The 27651-nt window shown below is 44.3% G+C and overlaps 1 protein-coding gene across 11 annotated transcripts in view; it reads right to left on the bottom strand.

The window, feature by feature from the left end:
* Positions 1-27651, bottom strand: part of LOC137639937 (uncharacterized) — a 94313-nt gene that overhangs the window by 4746 nt on the left and 61916 nt on the right. For all 11 annotated transcript variants that reach the window (XM_068372239.1, XM_068372242.1, XM_068372236.1 and 8 more), the window contains 2 exons: positions 23975-24102; positions 23187-23352 (listed from right to left, as the gene is read on the bottom strand). In XM_068372239.1, the coding sequence (XP_068228340.1) occupies positions 23187-23352; positions 23975-24102 (294 nt within the window). The remainder of the gene's footprint in view (positions 1-23186; positions 23353-23974; positions 24103-27651) is intronic.

Below are 27651 nucleotides of genomic sequence, written 5' to 3'. Positions count from 1 at the left end.
TTTGTTGTTGGAAAGATCTAAGCCTCTGTGGCGGAAGACTGCTGCCAACATGCTTCTGTAACCTTTGATAGTAGGAGCTGAAAGGGATCTTACATTCCTTAGGTGTAAAAGGAAGTCAGCTATCTGCGTTACAGAGGTACTGGTTGAGGATACTGAATTCGCCTTGCACCAGCTTCGGAAGACTTCCCATTTTGACTGGTAGACCTTGAGAGTGGATGTCCTCCTTGCTCTGGCAATCGCTCTGGCTGCCTCCTTCGAAAAGCCTCTAGCTCTTGAGAGTCTTTCGATAGTCTGAAGGCAGTCAGACGAAGAGCGTGGAGGCTTGGGTGTACCTTCTTTACATGCGGCTGACGCAGAAGGTCCACTCTTAGAGGAAGAGTCCTGGGAACGTCTACTAGCCATTGCAGTACCTCGGTGAACCATTCTCTCGCGGGCCAGAGGGGAGCAACCAACGTCAACCTTGTCCCTTCGTGAGAGGCGAACTTCTGCAGTACCTTGTTGACAATCTTGAACGGGGGGAACGCATAAAGGTCTAGATGGGACCAATCCAGAAGAAAGGCATCTATGTGAACTGCTGCTGGGTCCGGAATCGGTGAGCAATAATTTGGGAGCCTCTTGGTCATCGAGGTAGCGAACAGATCTATGGTGGGCTGACCCCACAGGGTCCATAGTCTGTTGCAAACATTCTTGTGAAGGGTCCATTTTGTAGGGATGATCTGACCCTTCCGGCTGAGGCGGTCTGCCATGACATTCATGTCGCCATGAATGAACCTCGTTACAAGAGATATGTTTCGATCTCTTGACCAGGTGAGGAGGTCCCTTGTGATCTCGAACAACTTCATCGAATGAGTCCCTCCTTGCTTGGAGATGTACGCCAAGGCTGTAGTGTTGTCGGAGTTCACCTCCACCACCTTGCCTAGAAGGAGGGACTTGAAGCTTCTCAAGGCCAGATGAACTGCCAGTAGCTCCTTGCAGTTGATGTGTAGTGCTCTTTGATCCGGATTCCACGTGCCCGAGCATTCCCGACCGTCCAGTGTCGCACCCCAGCCCGTGTCCGATGCGTCCGAGAAGAGAAGGTGGTCGGGGGTCTGAACAGCCAGTGGTAGACCTTCCCTGAGAAGAATGTTGTTCTTCCACCAAGTTAGTGCAGACTTCATCTTCTCGGAGATAGGAACTGAGACCGCTTCTAGCGTCATGTCCTTTCTCCAGTGAGCAGCTAGGTGATACTGAAGGGGTCGGAGGTGGAGTCTCCCTAACGCGATGAACTGATCCAGCAATGAAAGCGTCCCTATCAGACTCATCCACTGTCTGACTGAACATCGGTTCCTCTTCAGCATGCTCTGGATGCATTCTTGGGCTTGACTGATTCTGGGGGCCGACGGAAAAGCCCGAAAAGCTTGACTCTGAATCTCCATACCTAGATAGACTATAGTTTGGGATGGAACGAGTTGGGACTTTTCTATATTGACCAGGAGACCCAATTCCTTGGTCAGATCCAGAGTCCATTTTAGATTCTCCAGACAGCGACGACTTGACGCAGCTCTTAAAAGCCAGTCGTCCAAATAGAGGGAGGCTCTGATGTCTGCTAAATGCAGGAATTTGGCAATATTCCTCATCAGTCTGGTAAACACTAGAGGTGCCGTGCTTAGGCCAAAACCCTATCCAAGTCGTCATTGTGGTCAGAACCAATGGTCATACAAATATAAGAAAAAAATAATGGTATTTTTATTTTAAAATAAATTTTTAAATATACTTACCTGGTAATTATATATATATATAGCTTAATCCCGCGTTTTGATATTTAAAAATGGTATTTTTATTTTAAAATAAATTTTTAAATATACTTACCTGGTAGTAACATATATATAGCTTAATCACGCTATATATACGTAACTACCAGGGAAGTTACATATTTAAAAATGGTATTTTTATTTTAAAATAAATTTTTAAATATACTTACCTGGTAGTTATATATATATATAGCAGGATTAAGCTATATATATGTAACTACCAGGTAAGTATATTTAAAAATTTACATTAAATATCACAAATTTTAAGTAACCATTTTTAAATATCGAAATGCGGGATTAAGCTATATATATGTAACTACCAGGGAAGTTACATATTTAAAAATAGACAACATTGAGTTCTTGACATCAAAAGGCTAACTGGTTGTGAAGGGATATTTCACTTCCTGTTTGACTGTGGTGTTTCATATTAAAATGTTATTTTTATTAATAAAATAAATTTTTGAATATACTTACCCGGTGATTATATAAGCTGCAGCTCTGCTGCCCGACAGAAAAACTCTACGTTCAAAATACGCCAGCGATCGCTATGCAGGTAGGGGGTGTACATCAACAGCGCCATCTGTCGAGCAGGTACTCAGTACTCAATGTAAACACAGAACTCAATTTTCTCCTCGGTCCACTGGGTCTCTATTGGGGAGGAAGGGAGGGTCCTTTAATATATAATCACCGGGTAAGTATATTCAAAAATTTATTTTATTAATAAAAATAAAATTTTTCAATATTAAACTTAGCCGGTGATTATATAAGCTGATTCACACCCAGGGGGGTGGGTAGAGACCAGCATTAATTGTTTACATTATTATGAGCTAAGTATTTTGTATTTCATTTTAGCAGTTATTCAAAATAACAAACATAAAATAAATAAGTACCTGGTAAGGAAGTCGACTTGAACAATTACTCTGCCTTTTTTAAGTACGTCTTCCTTACTGAGCCTCGCGATCCTCTTAGGATGCTGAGCGACTCCTAGGAGCTGAAGTATCAAGGGTTGCAACCCATACTAAAGGACCTCATCAAAACCTCTAATCTAGGCGCTTCTCAAGAAAAGAATTTGACCACCCGCCAAATCAACCAGGATGCGAAAGGCTTCTTAGCCTTCCGGACAACCCAAAAAACAACAATAAAAAACATTTCAAGAGAAAGATTAAAAAAAGGTTATGGAATTAGGGGAATGTAGTGGTTGAGCCCTCACCCACTACTGCACTCGCTGCTACGAATGGTCCCAGGGTGTAGCAGTTCTCGTAAAGAGACTGGACATCTTTAAGATAAAAAGACGCGAACACTGACTTGCTTCTCCAATAGGTTGCGTCCATTATACTCTGCAGAGATCTATTTTGTTTAAAGGCCACTGAAGTTGCGACAGCTCTAACTTCATGTGTCCTTACCTTCAGCAAAGCATGGTCTTCCTCATTCAGATGGGAATGAGCTTCTGGTATCAACAGTCTGATATAATAGGAAACTGCATTCTTTGACATCGGTAAAGAAGGTTTCTTAATAGCACACCATAAAGCTTCTGACTGTCCTCGTAAAGGTTAGTTCGTCTTAAATAGAACTTAAGAGCTCTAACAGGGCATAAGACTCTTTCTAGTTCATTTCCAACCAAATTTGAAAGGCTTGGAATATCGAACGATTTCGGCCAAGGACGAGAAGGTAGCTCGTTTTTGGCTAGAAAACCAAGCTGTAAAGAACCTGTAGCCATTTCAGATGAAAATCCGATGTTCCTGCTGAAGGCGTGTATCTCACTGACTCTTTTAGCTGTTGCTAAGCAAACGAGGAAAAGAGTCTTTAAAGTGAGATCTTTAAAGGAGGCTGATTGTAGTGGCTCGAACCTTTCTGACATAAGGAATTTTAGTACCACGTCTAAATTCCAACCCGGTGTAGCCAAACGACGCTCCTTCGAGGTCTCAAAAGACTTAAGGAGGTCCTGTAGATCTTTGTTGTTAGAAAGATCTAAGCCTCTGTGACGGAAGACTGCTGCCAACATGCTTCTGTAACCTTTGATCGTGAGAGCTGAAAGAGATCTTTCCTTCCTAAGGTATAATAGGAAGTCAGCTATTTGGGTTACAGAGGTACTGGTTGAGGATACTGATACCGACTTGCACCAGTTTCGGAAGACTTCCCACTTCGACTGGTAGACTCTAAGAGTGGATGTCCTCCTTGCTCTAGCAATCGCCCTGGCTGCCTCCTTCGAAAAGCCTCTAGCTCTCGAGAGTCTTTCGATAGTCTGAAGGCAGTCAGACGAAGAGCGTGGAGGCCTGGGTGTACCTTCTTTACATGTGGCTGACGCAGAAGGTCCACTCTTAGAGGAAGAGTTCTGGGAACGTCCACCAGCCATTGAAGTACCTCGGTGAACCATTCTCTCGCGGGCCAGAGGGGAGCAACTAACGTCAACCTTGTCCCTTCGTGAGAGGCGAACTTCTGCAGTACCTTGTTGACAATCTTGAACGGGGGGAATGCATAAAGGTCTAGATGGGACCAATCCAGTAGAAAGGCATCTATATGAACTGCTGCTGGGTCCGGAATTGGCGAGCAATAAATTGGGAGCCTCTTGGTCATCGAGGTTGCAAAGAGATCTATGGTAGGTTGGCCCCATGTGGCCCATAGTCTCTTGCACACATCCTTGTGTAGGGTCCATTCTGTTGGGATGATTTGACCCTTCCGACTGAGGCAATCCGCCATGACATTCATGTTGCCTTGAATGAACCTCGTAACTAGAGAAAGGTTTAGATCTCTTGACCAGGTGAGGAGGTCCCTTGCGATCTCGTACAACGTCATAGAATGGGTCCCTCCTTGCTTGGAGATGTACGCCAAGGTCATGGTGTTGTCTGAATTCACCTCCACCACCTTGCCTAGAAGGAGGGACTTGAAGCTTTTCAAGGCCAGATGAACTGCCAGTAGCTCCTTGCAGTTGATATGTAACGTTCTTTGATTCGAGTTCCAAGTTCCCGAGCATTCCCGACCGTCTAATGTCGCACCCCAGCCCGTGTCCGATGCGTCCGAGAAGAGAACGTGGTTGGGGGTCTGAACAGCCAGGGGCAGACCCTCTCTGAGGTTGATGTTGTCCTTCCACCAAGTCAGTGAAGACTTCATCTTCTCGGAAATGGGGATCGAGACCGCTTCTAGCGTCTTGTCCTTTTTCCAGTGAACAGCTAGGTGAAATTGAAGGGGACGGAGGTGCAGTCTCCCTAACGAAATGAACTGTTCCAGGGATGAAAGCGTCCCTATCAGACTCATCCACTGTCTGACTGAACATCGGTCCTTCTTTAGCATGTTCTGGATGCATCCTTGGGCTTGACTTGTTCTGGGGGCCGACGGAAAAGCCCGAAAAGCTTGACTGTGAATCTCCATCCCTAAGTACACTATAGTTTGGGATGGGACCAGTTGGGACTTTTCCATATTGACCAGGAGACCCAATTCCTTGGTCAGATCTAGAGTCCACTTTAGATTCTCCAGACAGCGACGACTGGAAGAAGCCAGTCGTCCAAATAGAGGGAGGCTCTGATATCCGCTAAATGCAGGAATTTGGCAATATTCCTCATCAGTTTCGTAAAGACAAGAGGAGCCGTGCTTAGGCCAAAGCACAGGGCTTGAAATTGGTAGACAACCTTTTCGTAAACGAACCTCAGAAAAGGTTGGGATTCTGGGTGGATGGGGACGTGAAAGTAAGCGTCCCTTAGGTCTAAAGAGACCATCCAGTCTTCCTTCCTGACCGCTGCTAGAACAGACTTCGTGGTCTCCATGGCGAACGTCTGCTTTGTGACAAAGACATTCAGCGCACTGACGTCTAGCACCGGCCTCCACCCTCCTGTCTTCTTTACCACTAAGAAGAGACGGTTGTAGAAGCCCGGGGATTGATGGTCCCGGACTTTGACTACCGCTCCCTTTCTAGTAAGAGAGACACCTCTTGCTTCAAAGCTAGTCTCTTGTCCTCCTCTCTGTACCTGGGAGAGAAATCGATGGGAGACGTTGCTAGAGGGGGTTTGCGTACAAACGGGATCTTGTACCCTTCTCTGAGCAACTTCACAGATTGTGCATCTGCGCCCCTTTTCTCCCAGGTCTGCCAGAAGTTCTTGAGTCTGGCTCCCACTGCTGTCTGAAGAAGGTGGCAGTCAGACTCTGCCCTTAAAGGACTTGGTACCTTTCTTCTTCCCACGTCTCCCTTCGGCACGAGCACCTCCTCTGCTGGAGGCTCTGCCACGAAAGGGCGGAATGAATCTGGACGCTGGAGTGTCCATCCTGGGTCTAGACAAGGTAGGCAAAGGGGTGGCTTTGCGGGCAGAGGACGCAACCAGGTCATGAGTGTCTTTTTTAATCAAGGAGACAGCAATCTCCTTTATCAACTCCTCTGGGAAAAGGCACTTTGAGAGAGGAGCAAACATAAGTTCCGATCTCTGACACGATGTTACTCCAGCTGACAAGAAGGAGCAAAGGTTTTCCCGTTTCTTGAGGACCCCGGAAACGAACGAAGCCGCAAGCTCACTGGAACCGTCCCGTATGGCCTTGTCCATGCAGGACATAATGAGCATGGAAGTTTCCTTGTCAGAAGGGGAGATCTTCCTGCTCAACGCTCCCAAACACCAATCCAAAAAGTTAAAAACCTCGAAGGCTCTGAACACTCCTTTCAACAGATGGTCTAAGTCTGAAGGAGACCAACAAATCTTAGAGCGTCTCATGGCTAGCCTGCGGGGAGAGTCTACTAGACTTGAGAAGTCGCCCTGGGCAGAGGCAGGAACTCCCAAGCCGAGAACTTCTCCCGTGGCATACCAGACGCTCGATCTGGAAGAGAGTCTCGCAGGGGAAACGTGAATGCTGTCTTCCCAAGGTTCTTTTTGGACTGCATTCATTCTCCCAACACTCATAAAGCTCTCTTAGACGAGCGGGCGAGGACGAGCTTCGTAAAGGCAGGCGCGGATGACTGCGTGCCTAAAGCGAACTCAGATGGAGGAGAGCGTGGGGCCGCAGAAACAAACTGATCAGGATACATCTCCCTGAACAGTGCAAGAACTTTCCTAAAGTCCAAGGAGGGTTGCGTGGTCTTGGGTTCGTCGATGTCCGTATGCGGGTCGTCAATGTGTGCAGCGTCGTCATCATCAGAGAGTCCATCATCTGAAAACTGAGGAGGAAGCGGCAAAGGAGTAGGAATCGGCTGGTCAGCTGAGTCCGGCAGCACGGGTGCATGCGTGACTGAACCGGAAGCAACGTCATGGAACTGTTGCCCAGTCTGTGAACTGGCAACAACCATAGCAGCGCGGGGGCGCAAAGCGTCTACTCCAGACTGTCTAGTCTGCTGTGGGCGAGTAGTGGTAACCACACTGGGTTGCGGAGGTTGACGCACCGCGTCAAAACAAAACAACTTAGGTTGTTGTTGTAACTCGCGAACGTCAACGGAAGGATCCGTGCGTCGCTGAACGTCAACATGCGGCTGGCAGGGTACACTGGAACGCATGGGTGGCGGGACTCTCACAGCTGGAGTGCGGGAGAAGGTAGCCTCAGCGTCCACTGGATGCACAACCGTGGGTGGTTGTAGGCTAGCGGTTGGTGCAGCGTCAACCTTCTCCGCACGAAAGTCCTGCATCAATGACGTTAACTGTGTCTGCATGGTCTGCAGCAAAGACCACTTAGGGTCTACAGTAGCAGGTGCGGCAACAGACGGTGTTACTGCCTGATGCGGTACCGCTTTGCCTCTCTTAGGAGGTGTGCAGTCATCGGAAGACTGCAGCGAGTCCGAACTGACCCAGTGGCTACAACTGGGCCGTTGGACTTGCGCGGAAGGGACCGACTTGCGCTTAAGAGGCCGCGAGACCTTGGTCCATGGTTTCTTTCGAGAAACCTCTTCCGCAGACGAGGAATAAATGGTCTCTCTCGTCTTCGTGTGGGTGGGGCGATCTTGGTTAGATACGTCCGAAACCACGGAGGGAACGTCTGTTCGCTGATTAAAGCCTCTCGAACCCTTTGGTCGTACGACATTGCTTCTCCCCTGGGCTTGGGAGCTTGCAAGAGGTCCCGGACTGGGAGGACGACAGGCACGAACAGACGAACCCTCAAGCGCAACACTATCTACAACACTTTCCACAACACTACCACTCACTTTGACACTACCCACTGCACTCTTACACTTCAACTCCTTGACGTCTGCCATGAGTTGGTTACGGTCACTCGCCAATGACTCGACTCTCTCACCCAGAGCCTGGATGGCACGCATCATATCTGTCATCGAAGGTTGTTGAGTGCTAGAAGGGGGATCAGGAGCAACCACTACAGGGGAAGGAATAGGTTGTGGGGCATGAGGAGAGGAAAAATCAACGGAGCGAGATGAACTTCTCCTGACTCTATCTCTCTCTAGCCTACGTGTGTATTTCTGGAATTCGATGAAATCGAATTCCGAAAGCCCAACGCATTCCTCACATCGATCTTCCAATTGACAGGTCTTATCCCGACAATTGGAACAAACGGTGTGAGGATCGATAGAGGCCTTCGGAAGACTCCTTGAACAGTCCCTAGCATTACATTTCCTGAATTTAGGGACTTGAGAAGGGTCAGCCATCTTGAATTAGTCAAAGGGGAATTCAAAATCTATCCAAAGTCGTCAACAAATAATCCAAAATCAATAAAAGAATGCAAGGATGTATTGAAGATAACGTCTGCAAAGCGAAAGCTCAAAACTAGAAATGTGTACTTCACCAAAATGTGAAAACCAATCCAGTAAGCAACAGCGAATTTAGTAGGTCTTGCCGGTGGCACTACAGAGAGAAAATTGAGTTCTGTGTTTACATTGAGTACTGAGTACCTGCTCGACAGATGACGCTGTTGATGTACACCCCCTACCTGCATAGCGATCGCTAGCGTATTTTGAACGTAGAGTTTTTCTGTCGGGCAGCAGAGCTGCAGCTTATATAATCACCGGCTAAGTTTAATATTGAAAAAATATAAATTAAAGTTTAATACAATTGAGTAACTATCATACTATCATGTGATGGTAATTTTAAAATGCTTTCTTTAAAAATAAAGTTCATTTTTTTAAACAAATAAGGAAGCTAGAAAAAAATTTAAATTCTATTTAAATCTCAATTTCATTATTTTCTTCCCTTGAAATATGTTATTTTCATTAGTAAAATAAATTTTTGAATATACTTACCCAATGATCATGTAGCTGTCAACTCTGTTGCCCGACAGAAATCTACGGTCGGGATACGCCAGCGATCGCTATACAGGTGGGGGTGTACACAACAGCGCCATCTGTGAGCAGGTACTCAAGTACTTCTTGTCAACAAGAACTCAATTTTCTCCTCGGTCCACTGGTTCTCTATGGGGAGGAAGGGCGGGTCCTTAAATTCATGATCATCGGGTAAGTATATTCAAAAATTTATTTTACTAATGAAAATAACATTTTTCAATATTAATCTTACCCGATGATCATGTAGCTGATTCACACCCAGGGTGGTGGGTGGAGACCAGCATACATGTTAACAAAGAAGCTAAGTATCTCGTATCTTATTTTAGCCGTTATTCAAAATAACAAACATAAAATAAATAAGTACCTGGTAAGGAAGTCGACTTGAACCGTTACTCTGCCTTTTTAAGTACGTCTTCCTTACTGAGCCTAGCGATCCTCTTAGGATGCTGAGCGACTCCTAGGTGCTGAAGTATTAAGGGCTGCAACCCATACTAAAGGACCTCATCACAACCTCTAATCTAGGCGCTTCTCAAGAAAGAATTTGACCACCCGCCAAATCAACCAGGATGCGGAAGGCTTCTTAGCCTTCCGGACAACCCAAAAATATTTCAAGAGAAAGATTAAAAAGGTTCTGGACTTAGGGAATTGTAGTGGTGGAGCCCCCACCACTACTGCACTCGTTGCTACGAATGGTCCCAGAGTGTAGCAGTTCTCGTAAAGAGACTGGACATTGTTAAGATAAAAGACGCGAACACTGATTAGCTTTTCCAAAAGGTTGCGTCGAAAATATTTTGCAGAGATCTATTTTATTAAAAGGTCACGGAAGTTGTGATAGCTCTAACTTCGTGTGTCCTTACCTTCAGCCAAGCTTGGTCTTCCTCATTCAGAAGGGAATGAGCTTCTCGTATTAACAGTCTGAAAATAATAGGATAAAGAATTCTCTGACATAGGCAAAGATGAATTCTTAACTGAACACCATAAAGCTTCAGACGGGCCTCATAAAGGTTTTTAAAAAAAGGCTTAAGAGCTCTACAGGACATAATACTCTTTCTAGTTCCTTTCCAACCATATCGATAAGTTTGGAATAACGAATGATATTGGTCAAGGCCGAGAAGGCAGCTCGTGTTTGGCTAGAAAACCAAGATGTAGAACATGTAGCCGTTTCGGATGAAAATCCGATGTTCTTGCTGAAGGCATGAATCTCACTGACTCTTTTAGCTGGTAAAGCATATCAGGAAAAGAGTCTTAAAGGTGAGATCTTTCAGGGAGGCTGATTGAAGTGGTTCGAACCTGTCTAACATAAGGAATCTTAGAACCACGTCTAAATTCCAACCAGGTGTAACCAAACGACGCTCCTTCGTGGTCTCAAAAGACTTAAGGAGGTCCTGTAGATCTTTATTGTTGGAAAGATCTAAGCCTCTGTGACGGAAGACTGATGCCAACAAGCTTCTGTAACCCTTGAAAGTGGGAGCTGAAAGAGATCGCTCTTTTCTCAGATATAAGAAGAAGTCAGCTATTTGAGTTACAGAGGTACTGGTCGAGGATACGGATACTGACTTGCACCAGTTTAGGAAGATTCCCCACTTCGATTGGTAGACTCTAAGGGTGGATGTTCTCCTTGCTCTAACAATCGCTCTGGTTGCCTCCTTCGAAAAACCTCTAGTTCTCGAGAGTCTTTCGATACTCTGAAGGCAGTGAGACGAAGAGCGTGGAGGCCTTGGAGTACCTTCTTACGCGTGGCAGACGTAGCAGGTCCACCCTTAGGGGAAGAGTTCTGGGAACGTCTACTAGCCATCGAAGTACCTCGGTAAGTTATTCTCTCGCGGGCCAGAGGGAAGCAACTAGTGTCAACTTTGTCCCAACGTGAGAGGCGAACTTCTGCAGTACCTTGTTGACAAACTAGAACGGAGGGAATGCATATAGATCTAGATGAGAGTAAACTAGTAGAAAGGCATCTAAAAGAACCACTGCTGGGTCTGTTGAGAGCCTCTTGGACATCGAGGTTGCGAAGAGATCCATGGTTGGATGGCCCCAAGTACCCCAAAGTCTCTTGCATACATCTCTGTGGAGGGTCCAATATGTTGGAATTATTGTCCCTTCCTACTGAGACAAACTGCTAAGACATTCAAGTTACCTTGGAAGAAACTTGTTACTAGTGAAAAGTCAAGACCTGTTGAACAGGAGAGGAGGTCACTAGCGAACTCGCACCATGTCAGAGAGTAGGTCCCTCCTTGCTAGGAGATGAACATCAAAGCAGGGAGTTGTCCGTGTTGACCTCCATTACTTTGTCTTGAAGGAGAGACCTGAAGCTTTTCCAGGTCAGACTTACTGCCAGAAGCTTCTTGCAGTTAAAATGCACTGTCCTTTGACGCGAGTTCCATAATCCCGAGCATTCCCTACCGCCTAAGGTCGCACCCCAGCCTACGTCCGATGCGTCTGAGAAGAGAACGTGGTTGGGAGTCTGAACAGTCAGGGGAAGACCCTATAAAAGGTTGATAAAGTCCTTTCCTCAGGTTAGACCAGACTTATCTTCCGGAAACCGGGATCGAGACCGCTTGTAGCGTCTTGTCCTTTTCCAGTGAAGAGCTAGATGAAACCGAAGAGGACGGAGGTGTAGTCTTCCAAGTGACACCAAATGCACCACGGATGACAGTGTCCTAACCAGACTCATCCACAGCCTGACAGGGCCGTATTCCTTCTTCAGCATCTTCTGGATGGATAGCAGGGCTGGGGATTGATCTTCTCGTTCAGCCATGTCCTCATCAGAGGGTTCCTCATCCGAAACTGATGAGGAAACGGCAACGGAGTGGGCAACGTCTGACTCGCTGAATCCGGTCGCACTGGTGGATGCGTGACGGAGCCGGACACAAGATCATGGTACTGCTGCACAGTCTGTGAACTGACAACCATGGGGAAGCGAGGAAGTACAGCGACAACCCGAAACTGTCTAGACTGTCTGGGTAGTACAGACAACTCCTTATCGGGTTGCTGAGGTTGCCGCACTGCGTCACAACAAGTCACCTCTGCTGGTTGTTGAACATCTTCCCAGTGACACACTGACTCCGTAAAAAAATCCTCTATCAAGGACTAAGCTTGGACTGCATGTCTTACAACAAACCCCAAGGTCTATGGGAGCAGGTGTGGCAACAGACGGGGTTAGCGACTGAAGCGAAACCATTTACCCTCCCTGGAAGCATGTTATGCTTAATTAAAAGTCCATAGGAGGCTAAGCAGCTTAAGGCTCCTCTCCAAATGACAGAGTCCTCAAGGGAATATCAGAAGGAGGGAGAACAGCACTTTTTCATCTACAGGAACCTTCTCTCAGTGAGGGTTTCACTGGTGCAAAAGCAGCAGACCAGAAGGCAACGTTATGAAACTGCTTGACAGTCTGTGAACTGTCAAAAACTGAACTGTCAACCACAACAGGAGCGTGAGGACATACAGCACTGGTGTACAAGTAGCAGACCAGAAGGCAACGTCATGTAACTGTATGACAGTTTGTGAGTTGGCAACAACCAAAGTTGTGTGGGGAAGCCTCAACTCCTGACTGACTAGTTTGCTGCTGGCGAGTGGCGGTAACCACAGTGTGTTGCGGAGGCTGACACACCGTGTCAAAACACGGCAGCTTGTGGTAGCTCACGCACGGCAACGGAGTGCTCTGTGTGTGGGAGTCATCATACATCTGGCAGGGTTGACTTGTGCATGGGTGGAGGAGCTCTCACAACAAGAGTGTGAGAGCAGGAAGCCATGCTGGGCGCACAACCGTGGGAGATGTAGGCCCAAGGGTGCATCGTCAACCTTCTCCGCAGTCGGAGTGTGGAAGCTGGCAACAACAAAAGCAGAGTGCTGGAGCGTGGGAGGGGCTGCGGTGGGTTGAGGAGCATGCGGTATGGTATGCGGAGCATGCTGTAAGGTATGCGGCTCATGCTGCATGGTATGCGGAGCATGCTGTAAGGTCTGCAGAGCATGCTGCATGGTATGCGGAGCATGCTGTAAGGTCTGCAGAGCATGCTGCATGGTATGCGGAGCATGCTGTAAGGTCTGCAGAGCATGCTGCATGGTATGCGGAGCATGCTGTAAGGTATGCAGAGCATGCTGCATGGGCTGCGGAGAATGCCGCATAGTGCTGGAACCCGGCAACTCTACAGAACCTTCCCACTGCTGATGCGGTAGCTCACGCATGTTAGCAGATGGTGCAGCAAGAACATGCGTCTGGCAGGGTGGACTGCGCATCGGTGGTGGAGCTCTCAGAGGTGGAGGGTGGGGGCAGGCAGCCGCAGTATCTGCTGAGCGCACAACCTCGGCGGGTTGTAGGTTAACAGGTGCATTGTCAACCTTCCAGCATGATACTCCTGCATGAAGGAGCAAGCTGAGACTGTATAGTCTGCAGCATGGACCACTAGGGTCTATGAAAGACAACAACAAACGGAGCTACTGTCCGTTGTGACTGAGGGTCTAAAACCGCTGGTGCGGCAACAGACGGAGTTACTGCCTGTTGCGGTACCACCTTGCCTCTCTGGGAGGTGTGCAGTTGTCGTACTGCAGCAAGTCCGAACTGACCCAGTGGCTACACCTAGGCCGTTGGACTTGCGCGGAAGGGACCGACTGCACTTAAAAGCTGCAAGATTTGGTCCATGGTTTCTGCGAGAAACCTCTTCCGCAGACGAGGAATAAATGGGCTCTCTCGTCTTTGTGTGGGTGGGGTGATCACGTCGGCAACGTGTGTAGATACACCCGAAACCACGGAGGGAAACGTCTGTTCGTTGATCAAGGCCTGTGGAACCCATAAGTCCTTCGACATTACTTCTCCCCTGGGCTTGGGAGCTTGTAAGAGGTATCAGACTAGGTGAACAACTGGCACGAACAGACGAACCCTCGAACGCAACACTGTAACACTTTGCGCATATCACTTTATCACTTTTGATTTTCTGTTTGCACTTATTTCACTGAACTCGAAACTTTAAGTGGTTTGTACCTGAAACACGCAATCCTATCCTTCATTAAAAGGTAGTAATTGCGAAAACAGTATTACAATGTAACAGAAAAACATAATGAAAGATAAAGAATTCAGTGGCTGGAAAAGAGACTAAACACTAGATCAAATAAACTACGTTTAAAATCTCTCACCGCATAAAGCCTGGGAACAAGAATAAAACTCTAGAAACGTTTTACCTTCTTCCCCTATAGCGACTAGGGAGAAGAGCAAAAAACGAGAACAACGTTACCCGCTTGAACGAAACGTTTATCCTCCTCTCTCTCCCTCCGTCTCTATCTCTCTCTCTCTCTCTCTTGACTTAGAACCTGAGAGATGAGCCCAATTATATATATCGTTAAAACATATTATTTGTTAAAGGAAAAAAACTGAAAGGTTTCCCAAATAAAAAGTTCCTTTATTAGAATTAAAACCATTTAAGCTAAGAAAGAATGAACAAAACGCTAGAATCGGTTTACTCTTACTGCAACGTGAAACCGTGAAAAACTCTCTCTCTCTATCGTAACGATAGAGCGCAAGTTGAACGTTCTGAACGTCAACAACTGCAGAGACTAAATAAAACGTTAGTTCAACTTTGAAAACAGTACGAGACTATCAAAGAAATTCTTTCAAAAACATTAAAATTAAAATAGCATAAATTCTTAACAGGAAAAACGATATGACGGGCTCAATGTTAATTAACTTCGGTTCCAAGTAAGGACCGCCTACTATTAGGAAAGGTCGCCTATAAACAAACATAAAAATTAATTTTTATAAGTTTATAATAAATGGAAGTTAATCGAAGAGGCCTATAAAAGGCGGAGAGATATAAAATAAATCTATAACTTTGTTAAGCAAAATTACCAAAAACCTAAACACACTTCCGTCTAAGGGAAGGGTGGGTAAAAAAAAAAAAGAGAAAGAGAGTCTATACTCTCTTCGACACCAACACTTCCGTCTAAGGGAAGGGTCGGCCATTTAAAAGTGAAAGAGAGTCCATACTCTCTTCGTCACCATAATTAAATCAAATTAATTCCAAAAGCTAGCTAAGCTAATGATAAAGCTTCCTGAATAGCGAAGGCTAAACTCTAGAGCAAATACATCACCAAATCGTGAACAATAACTCCAGAATCAACAGCGTATCCAAGTAGGTCTAGCCGGTGGCACGACAGAGGAAAAATTGAGTTCTTGTTGACAAGAAGTACTTGAGTACCTGCTCACAGATGGCGCTGTTGTGTACACCCCCACCTGTATAGCGATTGCTGGCGTATCCCGACCGTAGATTTCTGTCGGGCAACAGAGTTGACAGCTACATGATCATCGGGTAAGATTAATATTGAAAAAACAATTCTTCTAAAATACATTATTCAAGCATATGATAGAGAGAAAATCATATATTATTATTGATATAAATTAATATTTTCACCATGTGTTTTATATTACATATCAAATATTACTTACAGATACTACAGTAAAGAGTTAGCCCTCACCATACTACAGTTCACCTATCGCTCACTCAGTATATTGCAGATTTATAAATATACAGTAATGATTATATGTAAATCTATATCACAGGTTTCTGAGGGTAGATAAAAGTTTTACATTTTTTATATTTCAATTACTTTTCTTTTAATAGTCATTTTTGGGACTAAAAATGGATAAATATGTTATTTTCATTAGTAAAATAAATTTTTGAATATACTTACCCGATAATCATGTAGCTGTCAACTCTGTTGCCGACAGAAATCTACGGTCGGGATACACCAGCGATCGCTATACAGGTGGGGGTGAACACCACAGCGCCATCTGTGGTCAGGTACTCCAGTACTTCTTGTCAACACCACCTCAATTTTTTCCTCGGTCCACTGGTTCTCTATGGGGAGGAAGGGTGGGTCAATTAAATCATGATTATCGGGTAAGTATATTCAAAAATTTATTTTACTAATGAAAATAACATTTTTCAATATTAATCTTACCCGATAATCATGTAGCTGATTCACACCCAGGGTGGTGGGTGGAGACCAGCATACATGTTAACAAAGAAGCTAAGTATCCCGTATTTTATTTTATTAGTTATTCAAAAATAACATAAAATAAATAAGTACCTGGTAAGGAAGACGACTTGAACCATTACTCTGCCTTTATTAAGTACGTCTTCCTTACTGAGCGTAGCGGTCCTCTTAGGATGCTGAACGACTCTTAGGTGCTGAAGTATAAAGGGCTGCAACCCATACTAAAGGACCTCATCACAACCTTTAACCTCGGCGCTTCTCAAGAAAGAATTGACCACCCGCCAAATCAACAAGGATGTGGAAGGCTTCTTAGCCGACCGTACAACCCATAAAAAGTATTCAAGAGAAAGGTTAAAAAGGTTATGGGATTATGGGAATGTAGTGGCTGAGCCCCCGCCTACTACTGCATTCGTTGCTACGAATGGTCCCAGGGTGTAGCAGTTCTCGTAAAGAGACTGGACATCTTTGAGATAGAATGATGCGAACACTGACTTGCTTCTCCAATAGGTTGCATCCATAACACTCTGCAGAGAACGGTTCTGTTTGAGGGCCACTGAAGTAGCCACAGCTCTCACTTCATGTGTCCTTACCTTCAGCAAAGCAAGGTCTTCTTCCTTCAGATGAGAATGTGCTTCCCTAATCAGGAGCCTGAATAGGTAAGAAACTGAGTTCTTAGACATTGGAAGAGAAGGCTTCTTGATAGCACACCATAAGGCTTCTGATTGTCCTCGTAAAGGTTATGACCTTTTTAGATAGTACCTAAGAGCTCTAACTGGGCAAAGTACTCTCTCCAGTTCGTCCCCCACCAAGTTGGATAGGCATGGGATCTCGAACGACTTAGGCCAAGGACGTGAAGGAAGCTCGTTTTAGCAAAAAACCGAGCTGCAACGAACATGTAGCTGTTTCAGATGTGAAAACTATGTTCCTGCTGAAGGCGTGGATCTCACTTACTCTTTTAGCTGTTGTCAAGCACACGAGGAAAAGAGTTTTTAATGTGAGGTCCTTAAAAGAGGCTGATTGGAGAGGTTCAAATCTTGATGACATAAGGAACCTTAGGACCACGTCTAGATTCCAGCCTGGAGTGGACAACCGACGTTCCTTTGAGGTCTCAAAAGACCTAAGGAGGTCCTGTAGATCTTTGTTGGTGGAAAGATCCAAGCCTCTGTGGCGGAAAACCGCTGCCAACATACTTCTGTAACCCTTAATCGTAGGAGCTGAAAGGGATCTTACGTTCCTTAGATGTAACAGGAAGTCAGCAATCTGGGTTACAGTGGTACTGGATGAGGAAACTGCATTGGCCTTGTACCAGCTTCGGAAGACTTCCCCTTTAGACTGATAGACTCTGAGAGTGGATGTCCTCCTTGCTCTGGCAATCGCTCTGGCTGCCTCCTTCGAAAAGCCCCTAGCTCTTGAGAGTCTTTCGAAAGTCTGAAGGCAGTCAGACGAAGAGCGTGGAGGTTTGGATGTACCTTCTTTACGTGAGGTAGACGTAGAAGGTCCACTCCTAGAGGAAGAGTCCTGGGAATGTCGACCAGCCATTGCAGTACCTCTATGAACCATTCTCTCGCGGGCCAGAGCGGAGCCAACCAACGTCAGCCGTGTCCTTTGCGAGAGGCGAACTTCTGAAGTACCCTGTTGACAATCTTGAACGGCGGGAATGCATACAGGTCGAGATGGGACCAATCCAGCAGAAAAGCATCCACGTGAACTGCTGCTGGGTCTGGAATCGGAGAACAATACAACGGGAGTCTCTAGGTTATCGAGGTAGCGAACAGATCTATGGTTGGCTGACCCCACAGGGCCCAAAGTCTGCTGCAAACATTCTTGTGAAGGGTCCACTCTGTGGGGATGACCTGACCCTTCCGGCTGAGGCGATCTGCCATGACATTCATATCGCCCTGAATGAACCTCGTTACCAGCGTGAGCTTTCGATCTTTTAACCAGAAGAGGAGGTCCCTTGCGATCTAGAACAACTTCCACGAATGAGTCCCTCCCTGCTTGGAGATGTAAGCCAAGGCTGTGGTGTTGTCAGAGTCCACCTCCACCACCTTGTTAAGCTGGAGGGACTTGAAGTTTATCAAGGCCAGATGAACCGCCAACAGCTCCTTGCAATAGATGTGAAGTGTCCTTAGCTCCTGATTCCATGTTCCCGAGCATTCCTGTCCGTCCAAAGTCGCACCCCAGCCCGTGTCTGATGCGTCAGAGAAGAGACGGCGGTCGGGTTTCTGAACAGCCAAAGGTAGACTTCCTTGAGAAGAAAGCTGTTCTTTCACCACGTGAGAGTAGACCTCCTCTCTTCGGAAACAGGAACTGAGATCGTCTCTAGCGTCATGTCCTTTATCCAGTGAGCCGCTAGATGATACTGAAGGGGGCGGAGGTGGCGTCTCCCTAACTCGATGAACAGGGCCAGCGATGAAAGTGTCCCTGTTAGACTCATCCACTACCTGACTGAGCATCGGTTCCTTCTCAGCATGCTCTGGATGCAATCTAGGGCTTAGTAGATCCTTGGGGCCGACGGAAAAGCCCGAAAAGCTCGACTCTGAAGATCCATACCCAGGTAGACAATGGTCTGGGATGGGACGAGCTGGGACTCTTCAAAATTGACCAGGAGGCCCAGTTCCTTGGTCAGATCCATAGTCCATCTGAGAATCTCCAGACAGCGACGACTTGTGGGAGCTCTTAAAAGCTAGTCGTCTGATGGAGCCGGACACAAGATCATGGTACTGCTGCACAGTCTGTGAACTGTCAACCATGGGGAAGCGAGGAAGTACAGCGACAACCCGAAGCTGTCTAGACTGTCTGGGTCGTACAGACAACTCCTTATCGGGTTGCTGAGGTTGCCGCACTGCGTCACAACAAGTCACTTCTGCTGGTTGTTGAACGTCTTCCCAGTGACACACTGACTCCGTAAACAAAAAAAATCCTCTAACAAGGACTAAGCTTGGACTGCATGTCTTGCAACAAAGCTCAAGGTCTATGGGAGCAGGTGTGGTAACAGACGGGGTTAGCGACTGAAGTGGAACCATTACCCTCCCTGGAAGCATGTTATGCTTAAATAAAAGTCCATAGGAGGCTAAGCAGCTAAAGGCTCCTCTCCAAATGACAGAGTCCTCAAGGGAATATCAAAAGGAGGGAGAATAGCACTTTCTCATCTACAGGAACCATATCCGAGAAAAGCTAAGTTCTCTCAGTGAGGGTTTCACTGGTGCAAAACCAGCAGACTAGAAGGCAACGTTATGAAACTGCTTGACAGTCTAGTGAGTTGGCAACAACCAAAGATGTGTGACTGAGGAGCATGCGGTAAGGTATGCAGAGCATGCTGTATGCAGAGCATGCTGTATGTAGAGCATGCTGTAAGGTAAGCAGAGCATGTTGCATGGCGTGCGGCTTATGCTGCATGGGATGAGGCTCATGCTGCATGGTATGAGGCTCATGCTGCATGGGATGAGGCTCATGCTGCAAGGGATGAGGCTCATGCCACATGCGTTGAGGAGGATGCCGCATAGTATGAGGCTCCTGCCTCATGGGTTGAGGCGGTTGCCGCATAGCATGAGGCTCCTGCCTCATGGTTTGAGGAGGATGCCGCATAGCATGAGGCTCCTCATAGCATGAGACTCCTGCCTCATGGGTTGAGGAGGATGCCGCATAGCATGAGGCTCCTGCCTCATGGGTTGAGGAGGATGCCGCATAGCATGAGGCAGCCTCATGGGTAGAGGAGGTTGCCGCATAGCATGAGGCTCCTGCCTCATGGGTTGAGGAGGATGCCGCATAGCATGAGGCTCCTGCCACATGGTTTGAGGAGGATGCCGCATAGCATGAGGCTCCTGTGAGGTTCCTGCCTCAAGAGTTGCGTCTGCCTCAAGGGTTGAGGAGGTAGCTGCGCAGAGAGAGGCTCATGCTGTGAAGAATGCGGTTGCTGCATGCGTTGAGGCGGCTGCCTCATAGCATGAGGTTCCTGCCTCAAGAGTTGCGTCTGCCTCAAGGGTTGAGGAGGTGGCTGCGCAGAGAGAGGCTCTTGCCTCAAGAGTTGAGGCTCTTGCCTCAAGAGTTGAGGTTCTTGCCTCAAGAGTTGAGGTTCTTGCCTCAAGAGTAGAGGCTCTTGCCTCAAGAGTTGAGGTTCTTGCCTCAAGAGTTGAGGTTCTTGCCTCAAGAGTTGAGGTTCTTGGCTCAAGAGTTGAGGTTCTTGCCTCAAGAGTTGAGGCTCTTGCCTCTAGAGTTGAGGTTCTTGCCTCAAGACTTGAGGCTCTTGCCTCAAGAGTTGAGGTTCTTGCCTCAAGAGTTGAGGCTCTTGCCTCAAGAGTTGAGGTTCTAGCCTCAAGAGTTGAGGCTCTTGCCTCAAGAGTTGAGGCGGTTGCCGCATAGCATGAGGCTCCTGCCTTAAGGAAAGTGGAGGTTGCTGCATAGCGCTGGTACCTGGCAACTCCCAATGCGGCAGCTCACGCATGGAGGCAGGCGGAGCCTCAACATCATACGTCTGGCAGGGTGGACTGCGCAGAGGTGGAGGAGAGCTCGCAGGAGGAGGTGTGCTAACCTTCTCTGCCTGAAACTCCTGCATCAACACCGCAAGCTGAGACTGCATTGTCTGCAGCATAGACCACTAGAGTTTAAGAAAGACAACAACAAACGGAGCTACTGTCCGTTGAGACTGAGGGTCTAAAACAGCTGGTGCGGCAACAGACGGAGTTACTGCCTGTTGCGATACCACCTTGCCTCTCTGGGAGGTGTGCAGTTGTCGTACTGCAGCAAGTCCGAACTGATCCAGTGCTAATGGCACCACCTAGGAGTTGGACTTGCGCGGAAGGGACCGACTTGCACTTAAAATCTGCAAGATTTGGTCCATGGTTTCTGCGAGAAACCTCTTCCGCAGACGAGGAATAAAAGGGCTCTCTCGTCTTTGTGTGGGTGGGGTGATCACGTCGGCTACGTGAGTTGGTTACACCCGAAACCACGGAGGGAAACGTCTGTTCGTCGATCAAGGCCTGATGAACCCATAAGTCCTTCGACGTTACTTCTCCCCTGCTTGGGAGCTTGTAAGAGGTCCCAGACTAGGCGAACAACTGGCACGAACAGACGAACCCTCGAACGCAACACTGTAACACTTTGCGCTTATCACTTTATCACTTTTGATTTTCTGTTTGCACTTATTTCACTGAACTCGAAACTTTAAGTGGTTTGTACCTGAAACACGCAATTCTATCCTTCATTAAAAGTTAGTAATTGCGAAAACAGTATTACAATGTAACAGAAAAACATAATGAAAGATAAATAATTTAGTGGCTGGAAAAGAGACTAAACACTAGATCAAATAAACTACGTTTAAAATCTCTCACCGCATAAAGCCTGGGAACAAGAATAAAACTCTAGAAACGTTTACCTTCTTCCCCTAAAGAGACTAGGGAGAAGAGCAAAAACGATAACAACGTTACCCGCTTGAACGAAACGTTTATCCTCCTCTCTCTCCCTCCGTCTCTATCTCTCTCTCTCTCTCTCTTGACTTAGAACCTGAGAGATGAGCCCAATTATATATATCGTTAAAACATATTATTGTTAAAGGAAAAAAACTGAAAGATTTCCCAAATAAAAAGTTCCTTTATTAGAATTAAAACCATTTAAGCTAAGAAAGAATGAACAAAACGATAGAATCGTTCTACTCTTACTGCAACGTGACACCGTGAATACTCTCTCTCTATCGTAACGATAGAGCGCAAGTTGAACGTTCTGAACGTCAACAACTGCAGAGACAAAACAAAACGTTAGTTCAACTTTGAAAACAGTACGAGACTATCAAAGAAATTCTTTCAAAAACATTAAGATAGCATAATATTTTAACAGGTAAAAACGAAATGACGGGCTCAATGTTAATTAACTTCGGTTCCAAGAAAAGACCGCCTACTATTAGGAAAGGTCGAATATAAACAAATATAAAAATTAATTTCAATAAGTTTATAAAAAAAGGAAGTTAATCGAAGAGGCCTATAAAAGGCGGAGAGATATAAAATAAATCTATAACTTTTGTTAAGCAAAATTAAGAAAGAGAGTCTATACTCTCTTCGACACCAACACTTCCGTCTAAGGGAAGGGTCGGCCATTAAAGGTGAAAGAGAGTTCATACTCTCTTTGTCACCAAAATTAAATCAAAAATTAAATCAAATTAATTCCAAAAACTTGCTAAGCTAATGATAAAGCTTCCTGAATAGCGAAGGCTAAACTCTAGAGCAAATACATCACCAAATCGTGAGCAATAACTCCAGAATCAACAGCGTATCCATGTAGGTCTAGCCGGAGGCACGACAGAGGAAAAATTGAGGTGGTGTTGACAAGAAGTACTGGAGTACCTGACCACAGATGGCGCTGTGGTGTTCACCCCCACCTGTATAGCGATCGCTGGCGTATCCCGACCGTAGATTTCTGTCGGCAACAGAGTTGACAGCTACATGATTATCGGGTAAGATTAATATTGAAAATACAGTAATACCGCATATACTCGTGTAACAAGTGATCTTGTATATTGCGCAAGCACCAAATTTTCACACATAAAATATGATTTTATAATGATCTCATGTATCAAAGAATGCTATAATAAACTGACCTCTTCTACTTCACTATTTTATTTCAACTTCTACTTCAAAAAGTTTATTGCCTACATCACAAAATTTTCCATATCATGACAACTAGAGTTAGGATTTTTTCTCTCTTGCAATAAGCTATTACCACAAACAATGCACAAGTGTATTTTAACACCAGAAGACATCTGACTATGATAACTATAATTCTAAAGTAATACTCAGTGACTCATCAATCTGGAAGTGGTGTACTGACAAAATGTTCGATCACAATAAGCGTGATAAGAACAAATGAAGGATGTACCACGCTTCTTGACACATAACGCCACCTATATCACAATCGTATACAAGAGGGGTTGGTAATTGGGAGCTAGGGAAAATGAGAAACTTTTAAAGGATAGATATCAACGCAAGGATTCCTTTTTGAGGAGAGAGCCATATGAATATCAGGCGAGTTTCATAGAAACAATAAAAGATAAGATTAAGATTAATCAATAAATCTAAAATTATATAAAATCTACATATCACCACTTTTTAAACACAGTTAATGCAAAAAATATACATCTGCTTCACCTAAGACTAAAATCTTACAGAAATATACTTATAGTAGAGAGTACTGTAATGTAAAAAATCAGTATTTGCTACAAAATATATTACCTGAAGATATTTTTCAAGGAACTGTTTCCGTGTAGCAATAGTAGTTGAATCTAGCTTACTGAATGGTAAATTCAGCCACTTATTAGGACCTTTCACACCTTTCATAGCACTGCGTAATTTGGATTCCTCTTCTAAGGCAGAGTGAAGATTTAGGAATTCACGAAATCTGAAATAAAAATTTACTTTTAATTATTTTGTTGCTATTGGAAGACTTAATATGTAAGCAATCTTATGTGTATGTAATTCTAACTCTGATTATCGATTTTTTTAATTACTACTATGAGGTTTATGGGAGACTACAATAAGTATCTTTACTTCAAATTCTTGAAGAAAAATTTATCATTGATGTACACTGATAAGAAAAGGGTTTCCTAAGCGACCAGATGCACTCATGTAAATATAAGAAATGGACATTTAAACCATAAAACCAAAATTAATTCCATGTAGAGGTCGAGTTCCGCCCCTTAATTTGTTTAGATAAAATGATTTACAATGGGTCTTCTGAGGCTCTAGCAGCCTTTGTGAGTTTTGTGATTAAGTTTATGGTTAGGAGTGTCTGATGTATAGAAACATTACTTGACTTATTTCTCTACTTTGGTATTTTGGGTTTTGTGTTAGATAAGGTGACTGCAAAAGTGGGTACCAGGACACAAAGTGACGCTTTGAGGTCTCTTTCTGGGGAATACCTGTTTCTTCCTATAAAGCAATATCCTGTTCATCCCTAAAGATTTCTCCTGAGAATTCCTTTAGGTGAAAATGTGACAAATTAAAATAAAATTATGCCATACCTTCTTTTTACACAGTTTGTCTGAAGAACCATACGAGGCTCAGGGACAATTAATGGTTCAGTGGCCCCATCCTCCTCTGATTCCGACGGCGGAGGAGGAACGTTTTCACATAAGTAGATAGCATCATACTGAAAACAGAGGAGTATTTCTAATGTGCATAATACGATAAAATATAAAATAATATCATTAAAAATATCTATATAATTACACAAGTATGCATAAAAAACAAAATTTATATATATAAAAAATTACCTGTATTCTTAAATCTACATATATAATTATGAAATATAACAAATTTTAAGAGTATTTTGTATTTTTCAAAGCTATACAAACCAAAGTCCTATAAAATAAGGAAATGTCTTCAGCAGAGACCGTTGAAATCGTTATCACCAGTTAGTGAGCGGGGGGAAGTAGCTCCTTCCATCAACCTGTCAAAAACTCTTCACTTTTAACCGGCTCAGAACTAGCAGAGGTGGTTGAGATGGGAAGTTTAAGTTTAAAGGAATCAGCTTTGTATAGCTATGAAAAGAAGTGAAGAGAGTAAGGAAGGTGGATTGAGGAGTGAAGAGACAGTGAAAGATGAAAATGGAAGGTTATTGAAAGGAAACGAGGCAAGAAAAAGATGGTCTGAATATTTTGAAAGGTTGATGAATATTGAGGATGATAAGGAGGCAGATATAATTGCTGTTACAGGTGTTGAGATGCTATTGATGGGAGTTAAGACAGAGAGAGATTACAAGAGAGGAAATGAGAGTATTGGATGAAATGAGAGCAGGAAAAGCACCTGGTATGGATGGTGTGAGGTCTGAGATATTAAAGAAAGGGGTGTAACTGTGCTGAATGGTTGGCGATATTGATTAATATACGTTTATGTTGTCAATGGTGCCAGTGGACTGGGTGTTTAAGTGTATTGTTCCACTATATAAAGGTATAGGAGATGTGCATGAGTGTTGTAAATCTAAGGGCATTAGTTTATTGAGCGTGTTTAGTAAAGCACATGGTAGAGAGTTATTTGATAAGATTAATGATAAAATGGAGGATGAAATCTCAAGAGGTGGAGGGTGGTTTTAGAAGAGGTAGGAAATTTATAGATCAGTTTCTATAGTTAGGTAGATATGCAAAAAATATTTGGCAAAAGGTAAGGAGGTATATTTTGCATTAATGGATCTGAAGAAAGCTTATGACAGAGTTGAGAGGGATGCAATGTGGAAAGTGGTGAGGTTATATGGAATTGGGTGAAGGTAAACAAAGTCGAACCCCGAGCCCAAATAGGAGCTGGATTACTTAGGGATGCTAATAAATACAATAAAAGGGAAAGTATTCCCAACGCAGGATCGCAAGTTGAGGTTCAAAGAGGTGGAGCTCCTAGCTCTCAAGCAGAAATCGTTGCAAGCTCATCAGTGGCAATGGCTGTTAGGCCACCTGGCTTCACTAGAGCACTTGGTCCTGACAGCAGCCTTCGCGTGCACTCACTTCATTGGCAGCTGAAGACCTTTTGATCACTGAGCAGGGATACTAATCCTGGCAGAGAAAGAGCAATGAGGACCCCCTGAGATGGTGTCTAGAAGACTCAATCCTTCTGAAAGGAGTAGATCTCCCATCTCTGCCTCTCAAACTGATGTTGTTCATGGATGCATCAAGGGAAGGGTGGGCGGAACACCTGCTTCAGCACATGGCATCCAGGCTGTATTCTGAATCAGATCAGCAATGCCACATCAACCTTCTGGAGTTGAAGGAGACATTTCTTGCCTTCCAACATTTTTAACCACTTCTTTCAGGCACTCAGTTGTGTTGATGAGCAACTACACAACCATGATGGCATATCTAAACAAGCAAGGGGGTACTATTTCACAGCAACTTTGGCTTTTAGCTGTCAAATTCCTGCGCTGGACAAAAAACAACGTGATCTCTCTCTCAGCTCTGTTCATACCAGACAAGAAAGAACATCCTGGCAGACAATCTGAGTTGGAAGACACAGATAGATGGATCAAAGTGGTTTTTAATTCCTCAGATAGCAAACAAGCTAATAACTATATAGCAGTGTTTCTCAACCTTTTTTTACCAATGGCACACTTAGGATCTTATAATAATATCACGGCACACTTGGAAAATTTAAGAGAAAAAAATAAGAGAATATATACTTGTAAATATGAGATGGAACTACAGACTTAAGAAATAAAACCCTTTTAAATATGAACTTACTTTATTTCAGTGTTTTTCTAAGAGTAAATTGTGAAGATGATTAGTGTGAAACTTGTGCCTGGTGTTTTTTGGCGACTTCCTCAATATTCGGTCGAATGTGTGATAAGCAGACCCTCATTTCTTCTTCAGTTGAGCGTAGTCTCTCTCGCTTCTTAGTTTTGATGTTATTTAGGGTTGAGAAGCCAAGTTCACATAAATAAGATGTAGAAAATTGCAACAAAAGTGATAAAGCTTTTTTAGATAATGTGGGATATTCCTCTTGAACAGATATCCAAAATGAGTCAATAAGTACAGTAGACTGTTTTATTTTTAGATCTCTGTCACTAGAAATGGTAGCCAGTTCCTCTTCTTCACACAACTGTAATCCAATATTAGAGGGAATATTCATGAAAGGATTTCGAATCCAATCATACTTCTCTGTGCTCAGTGATGGAAAATAGTGGTCGATGTTTTCATCAAGCGCTGTCAGATGAGAAACAACAATAGGGATCATTTCTTTAATGCAAGTGGTACGCATTGAAGGAAACATAAAAATTACCTGAGCTTGCTCTATTTTTCCAAATAATAATTTTCTTTTTTAGAGCAACTAACTTATCTGTTGAGGTCAGAATATTTTCATTTCTCCCTTGCATGCTACTGTTTGTGTTGTTTAATTGACTGAATATTTCTGTTAGGTATTCCAGTTTAGACATCCAAAGTTCACAACGAAGATGCTCACAGAATTTTCCCTGCTTTTCTTGGTCGAAAAATACGATTAATTCCTTGTATAATTCATGAACACGAGTTAATACCTTACCTTTCGATAGCCATCAAACTTCGGTATGCATTAGTAATCTAACATGCTGGGAGTCCATTCCATTGCATAGTTGTTCAAATAATCTTGACTTCAAAGGCCTACTTTTAATATAATTTACTATTTCAACTAGCTGGTGTAACACCAGTTTTAAATATTCTTGTGATATTTTTGAAATAAGAACTTCTCTGTGTAAAAAGCAATGAGTACTGAAGTTTTTTCTGAACCTTTTTTTCAATATTTTCAGATAAATCTAAAATTCTTCTGTGTATTGTATCATTTGATAAGGGGATTTTGCTAATTTCTTTTTCAGCTTTCTCACCAAACATGGATTTAACAATCTTTTTGCAAGCGGGCAGTATAACTGACTCAACAAGTGTGTGAGATTTAGATTTTAATGCTATTATTTCTGCAACTTCAATTGAAGCAAGCTGAGCCCTTTCTGATGCGGTCATTGTTTTCTCAAATACATTGCGCTGCTTCGATTGCTGATCTAAAAGCCTTTGAAAATATACAAGATCTTTATCCTGCAGAGATGAATGTTTAGAAGTGAGATGTCTCTTTAACTTACTTGGTATCATGGATTCATTTGACATTTTATCGCCGCAAACTACACATAATGGATTTGGTTGAGCAGCATCTCCAGACCAAAAAAATCCGAACTTCAAGTAGCTCTCATTAT

Source organism: Palaemon carinicauda, chromosome 4 (assembly GCF_036898095.1).
Source record: "Palaemon carinicauda isolate YSFRI2023 chromosome 4, ASM3689809v2, whole genome shotgun sequence".
In the NCBI taxonomy this organism is placed as follows: Eukaryota; Metazoa; Arthropoda; class Malacostraca; order Decapoda; family Palaemonidae; genus Palaemon; species Palaemon carinicauda.
Note: the sequence above shows the minus strand (reverse complement) of the source record. Positions and strands in the feature narration are given on the sequence as shown.